This window comes from Anthonomus grandis, chromosome 4, assembly GCF_022605725.1.
Source record: "Anthonomus grandis grandis chromosome 4, icAntGran1.3, whole genome shotgun sequence".
NCBI lineage: Eukaryota > Metazoa > Arthropoda > Insecta > Coleoptera > Curculionidae > Anthonomus > Anthonomus grandis.
The window spans coordinates 498,943-515,436 of record NC_065549.1 but is presented as its reverse complement, the minus strand read 5'-3'; the positions used below and the strand labels follow the sequence as shown (position 1 = coordinate 515,436).

The following is a 16,494-nucleotide window of genomic DNA, read 5'->3' as shown; positions in this document are numbered from 1 at the left end:
CTCAAAAAAAAGAAAATTAATAATTTTATGCCTGGAAAAGAAGACGTTGTCAAAAAATGGTATTAACTTTCTAAGAAAATGACGTCATTTCTTCCAGGCAGTTGAAGCATTTTGAAAATTCTCTTTTTTCAGGCAAATGAGGGCTGCAAAAAAATTACGCCATTTGCATGGAAAAATTGCGTCATTTGACTGGAAAAAATTAAGATTTCTAAAAAAAAATTACCTAAAAATTATCCATTTTTAAAAAATTCTTTATTTTGAATTTATTAAAAGATAATTTTCTATATATTTAATTGTTTTTGAGAAAATTAGGAAAAACTGTTAAGAGAGAAGTTTCTGTTTTTCCAATTCTCTGGAAAACCATTGGACTTAAAATATATTTTTCTGTTGCATGTGATTTTAACAGTTTTCCAGAAAAGAAATTAAAATAATAATTATGAATAATAATAATAATATTTAATTATCAAACTACAGCAATTAGGAATTAGGGATAATGCTTTGAGTTGGTTTAAGTCGTATGTGTCCAACAGAGTCCTACGTGTAATATTTAAAAAGAGTATATCTCGGTGTGTTCCTGTTAATTATGGTGTGCCTCAAGGAACTGTCTTAGGACCATTGTTATTTCTACTGTACATTAATGATATGGTAAAAGTTTTTGAAAAGTGTAGGGTGGTATTATTTGCAGATGATACAATGGTGTATATTATAGGTAAAAACTTACAGCAAATGCAAATTGACCTAAAAAATTAATGAAATAATTTATTTGTCTGGCTTTGCACTAACAAATTGTGTTTAAATACAGCTAAATCGAAGTTTTGCATTTGGCAAAAAGTCACGACTTAATCAAATAGACATGGATAGTGTGAGCATTACTGTAAATTCGGATAACATTCTTTATGAGAGTGAAATTAAGTATTTGGGTACTATTCTAGATGCCAATTTAAACTTTTATGCATATGCAGACTACGTCATGCGAAAATTCTCCAAAAACGTTGGATTTATCACCAGAGTAGGAAGAAACCTCTCCATGAGCACAAAGTTGCTTTTGTTTAATAGCATTGCACTTCCGCATTTGCAGTATTGCTCCACGTTGTTGTTTAATCTGCCACAATATAAAATATACCAGTTGGAAGTAATACAGAATAGAGCTATGAGACTGATTTTAAAATGTGATCGATATACACCAATTAAATGTATGTTAAGTGTCCTAAATATGATGTCTGTTACTGAACGTATAAAGTTTAATGTCTATTTGTTTATATTTAAATTGAAACATTGTTTGTTACCCAGCTATATCTGTGATAAGTTAAAATCGTTTGAGGATGTACACATACAATACTAGACATCGTCAAGATTTCGTCATAGTAGATGGGTGTAACACTGTTCAGTTACTTAGTTCAATTTTATTTAGATGCTCAATAGAATTTAATAAATTGCCTGTGATAATTAAGGCCTGTGATAATGTAAACCAGTTTAGGAGACTATTAAGAAAACATCTTTTAAATAGGGATAGCTAAGAGTATTTCTGTTTTTTTGTGTTGTACATTATATTCTTTTTATGATTTTAGTTATAAGTTTTATTATACCATTTGTGTTGTCCTAGGTTAGGTTTTATTTATACCAATAATTGTTGTGTACGTTTTCTTTTATTACGCTGATCACCACTCTATTATACCTAATGTAGCCCTGTATGTAATGAACTTTTATTGGTTTATTATTATTATTGTAGTTTATTTTCTTTGTAGACTTTAGTACTGCTTTATACTATAATTATAATTATTGTAATGTATGTAAACTAAATAAACTTTTTAATTATTATTGAACATTTCCCTTTGGATTTTTTGAGAGACGTTTTTTGGAAAAACTGGGAAAATCTTTTTTCTAGTACATTTTTTAAAAAACTTTTATATAATTTTTTTGAAGCTTTTTAGACGAATAATCAATTTATAAAAAAAAATTAAAATTTCTCAATTTTTTTTTTACATTCTTCAGCTACAAATCTTCCAATCCTTCAAAAATTCTTCATAAGTTCTTTATTTTGAAGTTTACGACTAAATACTATTGTTTATTATTTGTTTTATTTAAGATTCCAATGCTAAAAGAACATTTCCTAGATTCTTTTCAGATTCTAGAAAAAAAATTAAATCAATATTATGAATATTTTCCTATTGGTACACACACCACCTTTTTACATACACACCGGATTTTTTGAATAAAATTTTTTGGAAAAATTGGGTAAAACTTTGTTGTGGTTAAATTTTTAAAAAGCCTTAATAGAACTTTTTTGAACAATAAATCAATCTATAAAAAAAATTATAATTTCTCAAAATTTTTTTTTTTTTAATATTTCAATTTTTCACAAATAATCCTCTATAGCTTCTTCATTTTGAGATTTACAACTATATGTTATCCTTTATCATTTGTTGAGTCTCAGCAAGAATTCCAATGCTAAAAGAAGTTTTATTATTTTATTTTATTTTTTATATATTTATTCCCAATAGTTTTCGAGAAAATAAGGAAAAAATGTTTAGAGGTTTTTCTCAAAATGGGATTCTTGCCTCGTGAAGTAGGAATTTTGGCAGTTATGTTCCTGGCATTTTTACCCAAAGAATTGAGCACCAAAAACTATGACAATTCTGTCCCAGGAATCGAACGAATCTGCACACTCACCTTGACATTAAAACCCCTAAACCACTTGGAATTGTCAGCACTAAGTGCCCTATATAGATGTTAAAGAAAATGTATACAGAAATGTATAACAAAAAAGATAATCAGTGCTTCGTATCAAATATACTACCATCTTTTTTCATATTAAACATTGACAATGCAGAAACAATCGGAAACTATAATAATTAAACTTCGTTTACTATAACAGACATTATATTTATTGTAAAATATTACTAAAAGTTACGCGAGTTCGCAAATGTCATGACTAAAATATGTCTAATGTAAACTCAGTAAAAACATACAATTTTTAATGTAATTGATGGTTTTCTGTCCTTATTCCACACCTACTCTTTCACTCTTTTGTCTGCGCATATCACCGGCCACTTAGATATGGTGGAGTTGTAGTTTTAAAAGACAAGATGTCATCAAAGATGTATTATGTAGGCATGAGTTAATTTATGGAGCCAGCTTTGAGTGATTCCTATTATACTATAGTCCGCAAGCAAAATACTAGTCAGTTTAGTGGATATGCCACCGGTGTTTTGATTGTAGATGTTTAAACGGTTCCTAGAGGTTGTGATAATGAGTTATCAGTACAAAAGTGGTTCTTGAGAGAAAAATTAGTCAGGAAAAGGTTCACAGTATTCCTGGGTTTACACATTTGACAAACACAATACAACAAATTTAATTTTTATTTAGGGATTAACATAGTAACCCAGCACCAATTATACATATTAAGACAGCCAAAGGTGTAGTTAATCATTTTTTTTTGCATTAAATTAGTATTATATCTCGTTCTATTGTAGTTAATTGCTTACCTCGTTAGTATATTTCTCCGTAGAGACGTCGGTCTGATCGCCGCTGTTATTAAACGTCCAGTGGAATGCGTCGACGGGGGGATTCGCGTCCACCCTGCATCGCAACGTCACGGTCTCCTGCTTCAGTGCCCCGTACACTTCTTCGCGTTCCTGGATGCACACCGGTGCGTCTGCAATAAACAACAACGCTACCATTATTACGACTACAGGGCTGGTAGCTGATACGGTGTAGTAATAGAAAAAAATGGGGAGAAAATTGAATATCTTTAGGTCACCGTCATCGTATAAGACTTTAATTAACCAGAAGAAATTGCAAATATATTCTATTATTTCAGATCTATTAAGTTCTCTAACTGATATTCCATTTAATTCTCTAATTGAAGAAAATTCTAGGTCAATGTTTTTAAGTCTCGTTACACCAGAGGAAATTAGTAGTGGCATAGCGCATAAGTTAAAAAATAAAAATAGCAGTGGAATAGATGAAATAATCCCTACAACAACTCCTGAAATCAATAATGTCCTGTGCTATGTCATTAACAACTCTTTTAAATATGGAATATTTCCGGAAAATTTAAAAATTGCTCAAATAAACCCATGCTTTAAAAAAGGGGATACTGATAATTGAAATAATTATATGCCCATAAGCCTATTACCGGGGTTTTCAAAAGTTTCACAAGTTTCGAAGCAGCTACGAGCACAAGATTGATTAATTTCTTTACTTCCAATAACCTGTTTAAGGAAAATCAACACAAACTGCTATAGTTGCATTTATTAAAAATATTGCAGAACATTTGGAAACAGTTGCTCTTGGAATGCTTTTAGATCTAATCAAAGCATACAATGGTTTAAATGGGGACCTGTTAATAAAAAAATTAGAAAAATATGGCATAAGGGGAAATGTAGTAGAGTGGTTTAGGTCTTACTTTAATAACAGAAAACAAATAGTAAAAATATCAAAGGATGGGAAAACAGGCACAAGGCAGCATACTTGTTCCGGTGTTATTCATAATATTTATTAATGATCTTGATCTCCTAATAAATGCACCTAGCCAGAAAATTGTTAAATATACTGATGACCCTAACATTATTATTACTGGTAGATTATTAAAAGATTTATTAAATAAAACAGAAGAATTCTTTGACATGATCACATACTGCTTATCGGTGTTCGTTGAAGGATTGAGTTAGTTGTTCTTTGTATTTCACTATAGTTAGTAGTTGAAATAATTTTAAAACCGTTTTTCGCTCCGCAAGTTGTTATACCTACTTAAATTTGTCATCCGTTTTATATATATATTTTTCATTTAGATTTAAATAAACCATTCTGACTAAAATTTATTGTTTAAATTGTCTGCGAGATTTACCCAAAATGCCCTACATAGGTTAATTTTAAACAAAGAAAAAACAAATATTATAATGTTTCGAACAAAACACAATGTAATATACAAAAGCCTTTGCAAATAGAATTTGGCAATAATGATTTTAAAGTAAACGAAAATGCCAAGATAGGTTTATATATCAATGAACACCTTAACTGGTCATACCATATAAACCAACTAATAAAAAAGTTAAATTCTATTTGTTATGGTATTAGAATATTTGAAAAATACATGAATGAAAAATCCTTAAAAATTCTGTACTTAAATATAGTATAATTTTTTGGGGAAAAGATAGCGTGTTACAAAATGTTTTTATTGTTTAAAAAAGGTTGATAAGAATTATAAAAAAATAGGTTTTCTCCAAAGTTGTAGGTCAGTCTTTAGAGATTTGGGTATTATGACCTTATATATAATTGAATGTTTAATGTTTCTTTTCAAAAACAAATATATTTGCCAATCAAAAACGGAGCACAAATATAATACAAGGATATTAAACTTTAGGTATCCAGTTAATAAACTTTCACTCGGACAGAAAAATCTCCACATTATGCATGTATAAAACTATTTAACGCTCTACCAGAACACATAAAAAGAATTGTATCAGTTGGAAAATTTAAGGCTGCATTTAAGGATTTGTTAGTAAAGCTGGAACCATACTCTCTAAGAGACTATTGTATCAAATCCTAATGCATGTTTTTGTTGACATCATTTCATTTCATCTACAGTGTTTGTAATTGTTGTGTGATTTGAAATAAAGATATTATATTATTATTATTATTGATATTATTATTATTATTTAAAATCTAACTGTGTTACCACGTAGCAATCAAGAAGTCAACTTCAGGGTCTGTCAATAAGCGCATAGTCACCGAGCTGTGCTTTAGAGCGTGGATTCAAATCCTACACTAGTCGCGTTTTTCCTTTTTATATTTTTTGTTAAATCTCTGTGTCATGTTATTGTTTTTTATTATAAAATATATTCGTATTCTTCGGTTTTATTTGTCAGTACTACGTAGGTCATTTAGTTGATAAGGTAATTTTAAACATTGATTTTGTTTTAGTGTAGGGTTTTATTATAATTACGTGTGTTTTTCTGTTTATTATAAGTCTAATGATGCTTTATTAGTGAAACATGTAACCTTCGTGACATATATTAAAGATGTTTTGAGACCGAGACTTGGAATTTTTATTTTTTTCTCTAAAAAGCGCATAGACCAATTATACCCGAAAAACACTATTTTCAGACGATCCAAATACTAATTAGAACATGAAATGATGATATAGAGAATAGGTGGAAAAATCGATTTCTCATTTATATATCCCTATATTAATTTAAAAGTTGAAAGAGGATGGAAATAAAGTGATATTTATATTGTATAATTGAACTAATTAACCCTAAAAAACACTATTTCCAGATGATCCAGCCAGTACTAATAAATAATAGTACTAATAAATTTATTTACACCCTGTATATTCCTATCTTAGTTTAAAAAATTAAAAGAAGGTGGAAATAAAATGCAATTTTTCCAATCCAATTGAAAACCATATTGATCCAATCACTATTAAAATAATAAAACGATGATATAGAAAATAGGTGGAAAAATCGAATTCTCATTTATATATCCCTATCCCAATTTCAAAATTAGAAAAGGATGGGAATAACATGTTATAACGTCAATATATAATTAGACCACTAAAAGACACTTTTTCCAGATGATCCAGGCAGTATTATTAAAATTTAACCATAGGGGGAAAGTTTGAATTCTCTACAGCACAAGAATTTTTAGAATCCATGAGATTTACAAATTTTTTAACAAAAACTTTCTTGATAAAATTATTCACTACTTAGTAAAAATTGGTCCGATTTTACTCTGATTTCCACTAGTGGGTATAAAACCCTTTAGAGTATCAGTTCAAAAATAAATAAGGACACTGACTAACAGGAGTATTTTTTAACTCGATGAGGTCTACGAATTTTTAAACAGAAACCAACTTCACAAAAGTGTTCAATGCTTAGTCAAACTTGATCTGAATTTACTTTACTATAGTGGTTTTAAAACTATAATAAAAAAAGTAAACTAGGATATTAACTATAGCAGAAATATTTCTAAATAATTTTCAAACATTTAATAAATATTCAATTAACCTACTTAGATATTTTTGTTGAATTATATTATTTAATGTTTCATAAAAAAATTATTTTTTCTTCATCTTAGTGTAGTATTTAATTGTGAAATTTGAATTTCGCGCCTTCAGCTATAACATCATATGTGTTGACAGTTATTACGTTTTTTAGGTTGGCATGAGTGATGTGAATTTACTAGTAGAGATTATGACGTAACTCGATTATGACAAGACGTATTAATTTGTTTATTTGAAATTATCGATTTATAGGTTATGAGTTGTAATTTGTGTATTTATTTAACCGAATAAAAGGCCATTCTACATTAGGTAACTCGCTTTTAAACATTTTATACTTTTCTACTTATACATAATTTTGTTTTTTTTTTATTATTGATAATTTTCTACATTCCAGCATGATGAACTTTTTCAAAATTTTCTCAATTAACTTTTTAGGAAATAAAAAGAAATGACTCTTTTCTTATAATATTCTTGCCTACAAATTTAAAATAAAAATTATTTTTTGATATGCACTTACATAAATCCCTCATTTCAAATTTATTAAATAAGATAAGTAAATCATCAACGTCAGATACTAAAATGTACTTTGAAGTAATTGAAAATGATGAAATTTATCTCAGAAGTTGAGCATTTTTTTCTTCTGAAAAGTTCGATATCCTCGGAACAAAATGCCGATATCTCTGCAAGCAATAGACATAGAGTCTTAAATATTGAACCATAGATTCTTTTTATAGAATCAATGGACTCATGTTTAACCATTTTTTCGAAGAAAAATTAAAAATGGAAAAATCTCTAATGCTTAAACATTTTAGAGATTAAATAAATGACCACATAAAATTTTTCACTGATTTTATCATATTTAAATTGTTGAACTTGAGAAGTGTTTCATATGACTTCGTTAATAACCTATGCTTTAAAAATCAGTTAAGCTTGAAGAAACGGTTTTTTACTACGATTTTCCAAAATTAAAAAAAATAATTTTTAATCTAAATTTTGTAAAAAAAATTCCATTTCAATGGTGCAATGCCTCTAATAAAAAAATCATATTTACCTAACTTTAAACCCAGCATCTCTGACTCACATGCCCTAATAAAATAAAGATTACTCAACTAAATTTAGACCTTAACTTATTAAAATGTTACAAATGTAATCTGTATCTGTCTTGTTCTAATTTCTGGAATTACTAAATCTATAAATTAGGAGGGCATGACCGGGGCTAGTTTAATGTCAAACCGTGCCGCAACACCAATAATTTATATATAATCAGTGGACCGCTACTATCAGTTTGTTGGGTCCTAAATAAATACGTCCCTACGCCCTCCCTCTCTTTAACCGACTGCTCAGTTTTACCCGAACGATCCCTATCAGATAATTGTAGTAGTAAACGTAAATTTCGCCCTTTATCATTGTTTATTCCAGATAAATGTTTACGCTCTTGCGTTTAATTAGTCTTTAGCGAGTTGCCTCTGTTTGAATCTAAATGCATTTTTTCACCTCCTGAACACATAAGGGTTTATAATACTAAAAACAACAGGTAAAAGCTAATCCCGAAACCTACTTACACATACGGGTGTACTACTTAAGTGGCTGGCAAAAGGTGAAAGAGATGAAAACAGGATGAGAAACGTATGGAAGAAGTAAGAGTAATAATAAGATGCAAATTCTAGGGTGGGCCCTGTTGCCAAATCGCCGTATTACTTAAGCTTCTGGCAAAGTGCAAAATTCCATTCCGGGAATTGGGTTAGATCGTATTTACTTATTCGGTGGAAGTTTATACGGTGCCGTCTAATGTCTCGGATCTCGACGGCCGGAAACCGTAACAAGATGAAAGCTTAGGCGGATCCTCTCACTCACTCACTCACTCACTCACTTACTTAGTGATGTAACGTGTTCTTTGTTTTGTCTTTGAGTTAATAAAATACTTTTTTCTCAAAAGGAGGAATATGGTGTTTTTCTGGAGTTGTTTTTACAATTATGACATAAAAGTAGCATTTGGTTATTATTTTGTCGAATGTCTTATACTAAGATGGCTATACTGCCGTCCTTAATTAAAAGATCCTAACTCTCAAATCGATAAAGCTGAGAAAATTGAGATTTTATGAAAACTAATATGCAGTCCTTATGTTTTAAAGCAATTCCCTGATTCTTTTTATATGCTTAGAAATTTGCTTTTTACATTTATGGATAAAGTTTAATAAGGGACTAGATTCACTATTTGGTGAAATTTTCGAAAAAAAAGTTAGATAGGACTTTTTAACTTAGTAAAGTAATTATAATAAAAAAAATATATATATTTGGACTGATTTTTATTAAAGACACGGGAGTTACATTTCAAATTAACATTATACCTAAATTATTCACTAATAAAACATTAGAGAACAAAAAAGTATGAAAGTAAATAATGAAATCTTACTGGAAAACTACATTTTCTTTATTAACAGTATCATTATTTTGGGAAACGGCTAATTTCTCCAGAATATCATTCGGATATATCAACCGGAATAATAAGACGTAGCTTAGAAATCAAATTTTGTTTTCTTTTTAATTTTACACCTCGACATTGTGTTCGGCAAGAATGTTTTGGTTCTTCTGAAAAGGTATTTTTGTGGTACAACACATTTTCTCCCCTTTTAAAGTGCAAATGTATCATATTCTGCAAGTAAGGCTTGGGAACATTTTTTTGAAGCTTAAACTTGGATGAACAACATTTCCATTCAAAAAATGTATGTTCTCATCTCTTTTACATGGACCTTGATGGAGATGAGTTTACCTTTTCTACAGACGATTTAAAATTATTAAAATCGATCACCTTACCGTACCTTTTCAATAATTGTTCTACTTGGTGATGGCACGAATCCGCGGCCATAAAAGTGTGGCCAGATTGAAAGTATTTTATTTCCAAATTCTGCAGTTTAGTTTCAAAAGAGTTTACAACGTAAACAAAAAGAAAATAAAGCCCAATTTTTATTTTGAGCTGCACAGCCGTCAAGCCAGATCGTAATATAAGTCTCTGTTATATATAAAAATAATTAAAAAAAGGGTGAAATTAAATTTTCCTTATTTTGACCCGCAACCCCTTTGCTTAACACTTTTCCAATATGCCTCTACGGGCATATTCGAAAGCATTTCATAAATTTGAAACCTGGACTATAAATTCAGCCATATTTTCATTTAGGCTCTTTTTTACGACTCGTAGAATTTTTCTCCTGACTTTTGTTGGCTCTAAACAACCCTTCCTATATACCGATTTTTTCCAAAAACCATACAGTTCTCAAGCCTCCATTGAACTTTTAGTTCTGAAAATTTCAAGCGGTTTGAAGGTTTCGAATTTGAGTTATTGCGTTCCAAAGAATTTGACATTATACCTCGTGTTTTGAACAACTTTTAGATTCTTGTCTTCCAGAGACACCTGAAACCCCTAAATATAAAAAAAGAGCCAAAAATCTAGGATAAGAGTAGCCATTAACAGGCTAAACCTTATATTATACTTCTGAATGCACAAGGTGTGTCTCTCTCGTCTCATCAATGAATATTCCACAAACGGAAAGCTACTTAAGACATTTTAACTTAGAAAAAGATAGATAGGACATTTTAATTTGGGATTATCGTCTTTTCTGCATATAGAACAATATATTTAGGTGAATTTAAGGCATAAAAAATGTAGTTAGGACTTTCCAATTTAGCCAAGGCGGCAGATACCATTTGATAGGTCAATAAAATGTAATAAGCCAAAAAAAGACAATTTTGTAGTTAGGACGTTTTAACTAAGAAAAGCAGTATAGCAGAGAGCAACGTCAATTTAAAGGTTTTATTTATTTTTCTCGCGAAATGTCCAACTCTCTCCCCCTGAAAAAAAAAACATGCGTTTTTGGCGCCCAACATAGTGATAATTCCAAAACTAGTTTTTTTTCGAGCAAGCATATTTCAAGGCATTTTCAGGAATAGTCCAAGAAATAACTCTCAGGAGATCCGGAATATTAATAAAGTCGAAAAAGGCATTTTTGACCAATGTTGCTCGGAAAATCAGAAATTATGGATGATTTCTATGAAACGATATTTTTCAAATACTGTATTTGTAGTCAAAAAAGCCACTTTTTACCCTCAAATCGGTATAAATGTTACTCAGAGATCCAGAAATCATAGACGACCGTTATGAAATGATGTATCCCGTCTCTATTTGGTCTAATTACGTATAAAAAATAATTTTCCAGAAGATCCAGAATGCTACAATAAGGTGAGATGCGATAGAAAGTCGACAAAGGCACTTTTGACCCCCAAATCGGTATAAATCTTGCTCTGACATTCAGAAATCATTAACGATTGCTATGAAATAATCCCTCCCGACTATAGAGATCCTAATTATATAAGAGAAAGATAATTTCAAGATGATCCAAGACGTAATTGATGAAAAAAATACGGCAGAATGGAAGAACACTAACTTTTTACTCGCTTTGTGATACTTAAACTCGTTTTATTTCTATAGTATATTTATAAGCTGATGCAAATTATGAGGGTTAAAAGTGTCTTGACAGAATTAGATAAATTGAAAAAGTTGGCATTGAAACCGCTCAGTCATCTGCGAATTAGACTAAAACTACTGTTAAAATTTTGTTATAGTCATAGTAAGTAGATCATATAAACATTTCGGGTCGCCTGTTAAAGAATTGACGATGAGTATGAGAGTCTGTCTAGCAGCAAGCATCTGCAAAAATCTTATAATTCTGTTACATACAGGGTGTCCCGAAATTACATTGCAACATTTTACCAGTCGCATCTTTGTCTAAAAATAAGACAAAAACTTCATATACAGGAATCTTGAAAAGTGAATCGTTTTCATGTTACAGGGTGTCTTATAATTCCTATTGAAGAGAGTTTTTTGTTAATATTTTCGAAATTTTTATCGTATACTAGTGTTATTGGTACTTACTGATTTTATAACATTTTATGCTAAAATGTATACAGGGTCGTTTAAAACAAGTGGTCAGCAAAGATAAAAATGTCATAACTTTTTTTTTTTGGTTACTTTTTAATTATTTGGATAGTAAAATTAAAAAGAATCAACATTTTTATCTAAAAAAGGTACTCTTGTCTTATTTCGTTAGAAGCCTCCGGTTTCAAGAAAAATAATTATTAAATTTTAAGTAAATCATGACTTAAAATGTATAAAATAAAAAATAGAGGTTGGCAGTGCTTGTTAACAATTTGTTTAGTGCTTTAATTTTGTTTGACGTTTTGATTGGCATTTTAATTATTTTACATTTACATTGGTAAAGTTAAATAGTTCTTTGTGTAAACAATGGATAGATTTACGAATGAAGAGTTGGGCGATATGCATTTTATGTATGGTTTGTGTAATGGCAGCTCGTTAGCTGCTGACCGTAAATTAAATATTAATATCCACCGTAACTTATGTGAAAATGGAGGTTTTGAAGAGCTCGTGGACAAGGCAAGCCACAAGCAAATTATAACATGAAAAACATCTTGAACTATTTCGAAGAAAATCTTGGAACAAGCATCGGAACAGTGTCACGAGCCACACATATCGCCCGCTCAATAGTAATTATTAAAAAAAAAGAAATCCTTCCGACATAGGTAATAATAAAAATTAAAACATATTTTTTTAGATACTTAGGAAGAATGGTAAGAATCCAAGGCTTACATCCCTATCATTACCAGAGAATTCAAGAGTTGGTACCAGACGATTTTGCGCTGAGGATCCAATTTTGCAAAAGGATAATTAACAACCAAAACTTAGTCCCTTTTATTTTATGTACCTTCACTAGAAATGGTGCATTTAATATGCATGTTGCAGCAGATCATAATCAACTTTCACAGGGGGTTTTTAATAAATTTGTGGGCGGGACTAATCGGGGACCAACTTAATGACCCGACAGAGTTACCCAACGGTCCTACCTCTGAAGACTATTTAAATATGCTGGAACATAACCTTGGGCAGCTTTTCTAAGATGTTCCTCTTAACATACGGCAGAATTTAATATTTCAGCACGACGGAGCGCCTGCTCATTTTGGTCGTAATGTTCGTCAGTGGATGTTGGATTGGTCGAGGTGGTCCTATAAATTGGCCTCCTCGAACTCCAGATCTAACTTCCGTAGATTACTATTTATGGGGTCATTTAAACGAATTGATATGCTGTAGAAATTAATGCCAGTGAATAATTAATTCAGAGGATTAATTGGGCTGTTAATGAGATAAGGGAAAATCCATTTTCTATATTAAGGGCTACTCACGCAATAAGGTGTAGGGCAAGATTATGTCTCCAATAAAATGGCAACCACTTTGAACATTTGCTATAATTTATTTTCTTTTATTTGTTTGTTTGGTTTGGTTTTTTTTTCTTAGCTAATAAGTTAATTGTTTTAATTTTTTTTCAATTATTTACAATTTTGAAATAAAATATTAAACAAAGAAAACAGCGTTTTTGATTTTAAAATTAAGTATTTGTAATTATCTTATGTCATGTTTATACCTGATGATTTGTAAGATACCTTTTAATTTTATTAAACGTGATCAAAAATACTTTAAGAGTGTGAGTTGCAAAACATTTATGTCTGATTAATTTAAAAACGGGGGCTCCTATCGAAATAAGACAAGAGCACCTTTTTTAATTAAAAATATTGATTCTTTTCGATGTTATTGCCAAAATTATTAAAAAGTGTAGTTAGAAAAAAAGTTTTGACATTTTTAACCTTGTTGACCATTAATTTTAAACGACCCTGTACACATTTTAGCATAAAATCTTATCAAATCAGTTAGTAACAATAACAGTAGTATACGAAAAAAAATTCGAAAAATTACGACCAGGCGTTTCGAAAATATTAACAAAAAAATCATCTTCAATAGGAATAATAAAACACTCTGTAACATGAAAACGATTCACTTTTCAAGATTCCTGTATGTGAAGTTTTTGTCTTATTTTTAGCCAAAGATGCGACTGGTAAAATATTGCGATGTAATTTCGGGACACCCTGTATAATTACATAACATAATAAAGTTCAGATATTAAAATGAAATATGTTTACACTGAAACCTTTGCATTAAATCATCACTTAAAATCAATCTCTTTAAAGATACAAATGATAGTACCAGGCAACAAAAATTTTAAGAAAAGACGTTTAAAAATATATTCTTTCTAAATGCAAATATTTATTGTATGATACTATTTACGCCAATGCTTTACTAACAAATACTAAAAAAGTAGATACATAAATATGAAAAATGAAAGATGGATACAGAAAGTACAAAATAGTTACTTAAATTTGTAAACTAATATTTTTTAACTATATTTTCAATTTATTTTTTTCTTTATTTGTTCGCAGGGTAGTTTTTCGTGTGTTTCTGTAGGAATGTATAAAAACGGTTACTTGTAACCTATCATGAAGTGCCTTTTTCTGAAATAAATGATTTTAACGGTTAAATGAATTTATAGTTTAGTTTCCTTGAACGTGATCCCCTAGTTTTAAATTTTCACGTCCACACTGATTGCGAACACGAATTTTCCAATAACTTAAACCACATTCGCAATTTCACTGGGAAATTATAAAATTGGGATAATTTTTGCAATTACGGGCATCCATCCTTCGTTTTAAATGATGGGGAAGTAATAAAACAAACACAACAATATAAATGTTCGTTTTAATGGACCGTTTAAATAAAATCTATCCTCGTCTCTGCTCCGGATCGTTGGGGATCTAAATCGGGTACTAAAATCGGGCTCTTCACGAAGATGGCGCCTTATTTTAATCCGAACAATAAAACAAATCGCGTCTTTCGAACTGATCCGGCGATATAAAGCGCGGGAAACCGATATAATTTATTTTGTTTCCTACGGATCTGCAGCAGCTCCACTAATAGTCCACGCCATGTTATTTGATGATACTGGATACGGATAATATTAATGCCAGTGCCGTAGTTTAGATTATTTTTTATCACAAATTGTATATTGGGTCAAGACTCGAACTCGAACTTGCTTTTTATGATAAATGTGCATTTTTTAAGACCCAGTAATGGAGTTTTCTTTAGTGTTTCTTTTGAAATTTAATTCAGTTTTAATTTTTTTGTTGTAAAGCACCTCGTCTCTCTCTTCAAATTTATCATTAGAATTTTAGTGTTTTAGTATGAAAATGTATATTTAGGGCACCCAATGGTGTGGGTTTACGTCCTAAATATTGATTTTTTCCATGATATGAAGATAGTAGAGTTTTCCACATATTTTTTTTTAACTAAGCCTTCATTTTTCTTAATTGAAAAAAAATATTATTATTTCTTGACCTACAGTGTAATTTCTCTCACTTAATGGCAATTTTTCCAAAATTCCTATATTATTGAAATTAAAAAAAAATTAGCTTTTTGGTGCCCAACATTGTGTACCTTCCTTCAGACTAGGATTTGTTTGTAATAAAATGTATGCTTTTTTGAGGCACAACGATGAAGGTTTTCGTACATATACTCTTTATTTTGAAACTTCTCTTTAAAGTATTTTTGGCTCTCTTTTTTTCAAATTTCTAAGTAAAATGTCAGTGTTTCCGTGCAAAAATTCTATATTAGACACCCACGGACGTGGGTTTTGGTACCTAAGATGCTATTATAAAATAAACTATCATACTGATGTGTATAATTTCAATTTCAGGTTTAAAAAGGTCTAATTAAAAGTGAATTAAAAGGCTTCGCTCAATTATTAAATATTTCTCAACTAATTTGTTTGAAAGAAAAATGAAGCATTTCTTATGGAACTTTTAGAGATCTAAATAGCATGGTGTTATGATTACTGGTACGCGACAGTGGTAAAGTTAGGTTGAGTTATAGTTATAGATGTAAAATTACCGGTAATTTAAAAATCGGTAATATTACCGGTAATATTACAATAATATTGGTAACTTATTAAAAAAAACAGCTTTTTAACTAATTCTAGTTTTTTTAATTCAAAACTGTAAAAACATTAGGAAACACAAAAAAAAACGAGTCAGAATGAACTACTTAATAGAGTGGATAATGGCAAATCATCCTCATCATCCCCAACCTCTTCATCCGATTCTTCTTTCTCCTTGGTTAATTCAGTCAAGTCTATAATTTCGAAACCGAGATCTTCTTTTTCAATTTCTTCCTCAGAATCCTCAGTAGCTTTTTCTCTTCTTGAATGATCTTCGTTTAGTAAATTATAATTATGGGCAATATAGGTTAGTTTTCTGGCTCTTTCCATGGTAAGCCTGTTTCTTCTTTGCCGATGAATAAATCCATAAGTACTAAACGTTTTTTTGGTTGCGGCTGTTGACGATGGTAAATTTAAAATGTCCAATCTACTTATTTTAGAACTGGAGCAAATTCCTGCCCACCAAACATGCCCAGACAGAGATTACCAACTCTAATTTTGGACTGTGCAAATGCTTACATAATAAGACCTACTTCTGAAGAATATTTTGGATGACGCCTTGCAGTTTCATAGATGAACTCCGTCGCAAATAAATTTTCA

The 16,494-nt window shown here is 30.2% G+C and overlaps 1 protein-coding gene across 3 annotated transcripts in view; it reads right to left on the bottom strand.

The window, feature by feature from the left end:
* The window catches only part of LOC126734893 (hemicentin-1), a 393,008-nt gene that overhangs the window by 56,939 nt on the left and 319,575 nt on the right, over positions 1-16,494 (bottom strand). For all 3 annotated transcript variants that reach the window (XM_050438722.1, XM_050438723.1, XM_050438725.1), the window contains one exon: positions 3,486-3,655. In XM_050438722.1, the coding sequence (XP_050294679.1) occupies positions 3,486-3,655 (170 nt within the window). The remainder of the gene's footprint in view (positions 1-3,485; positions 3,656-16,494) is intronic.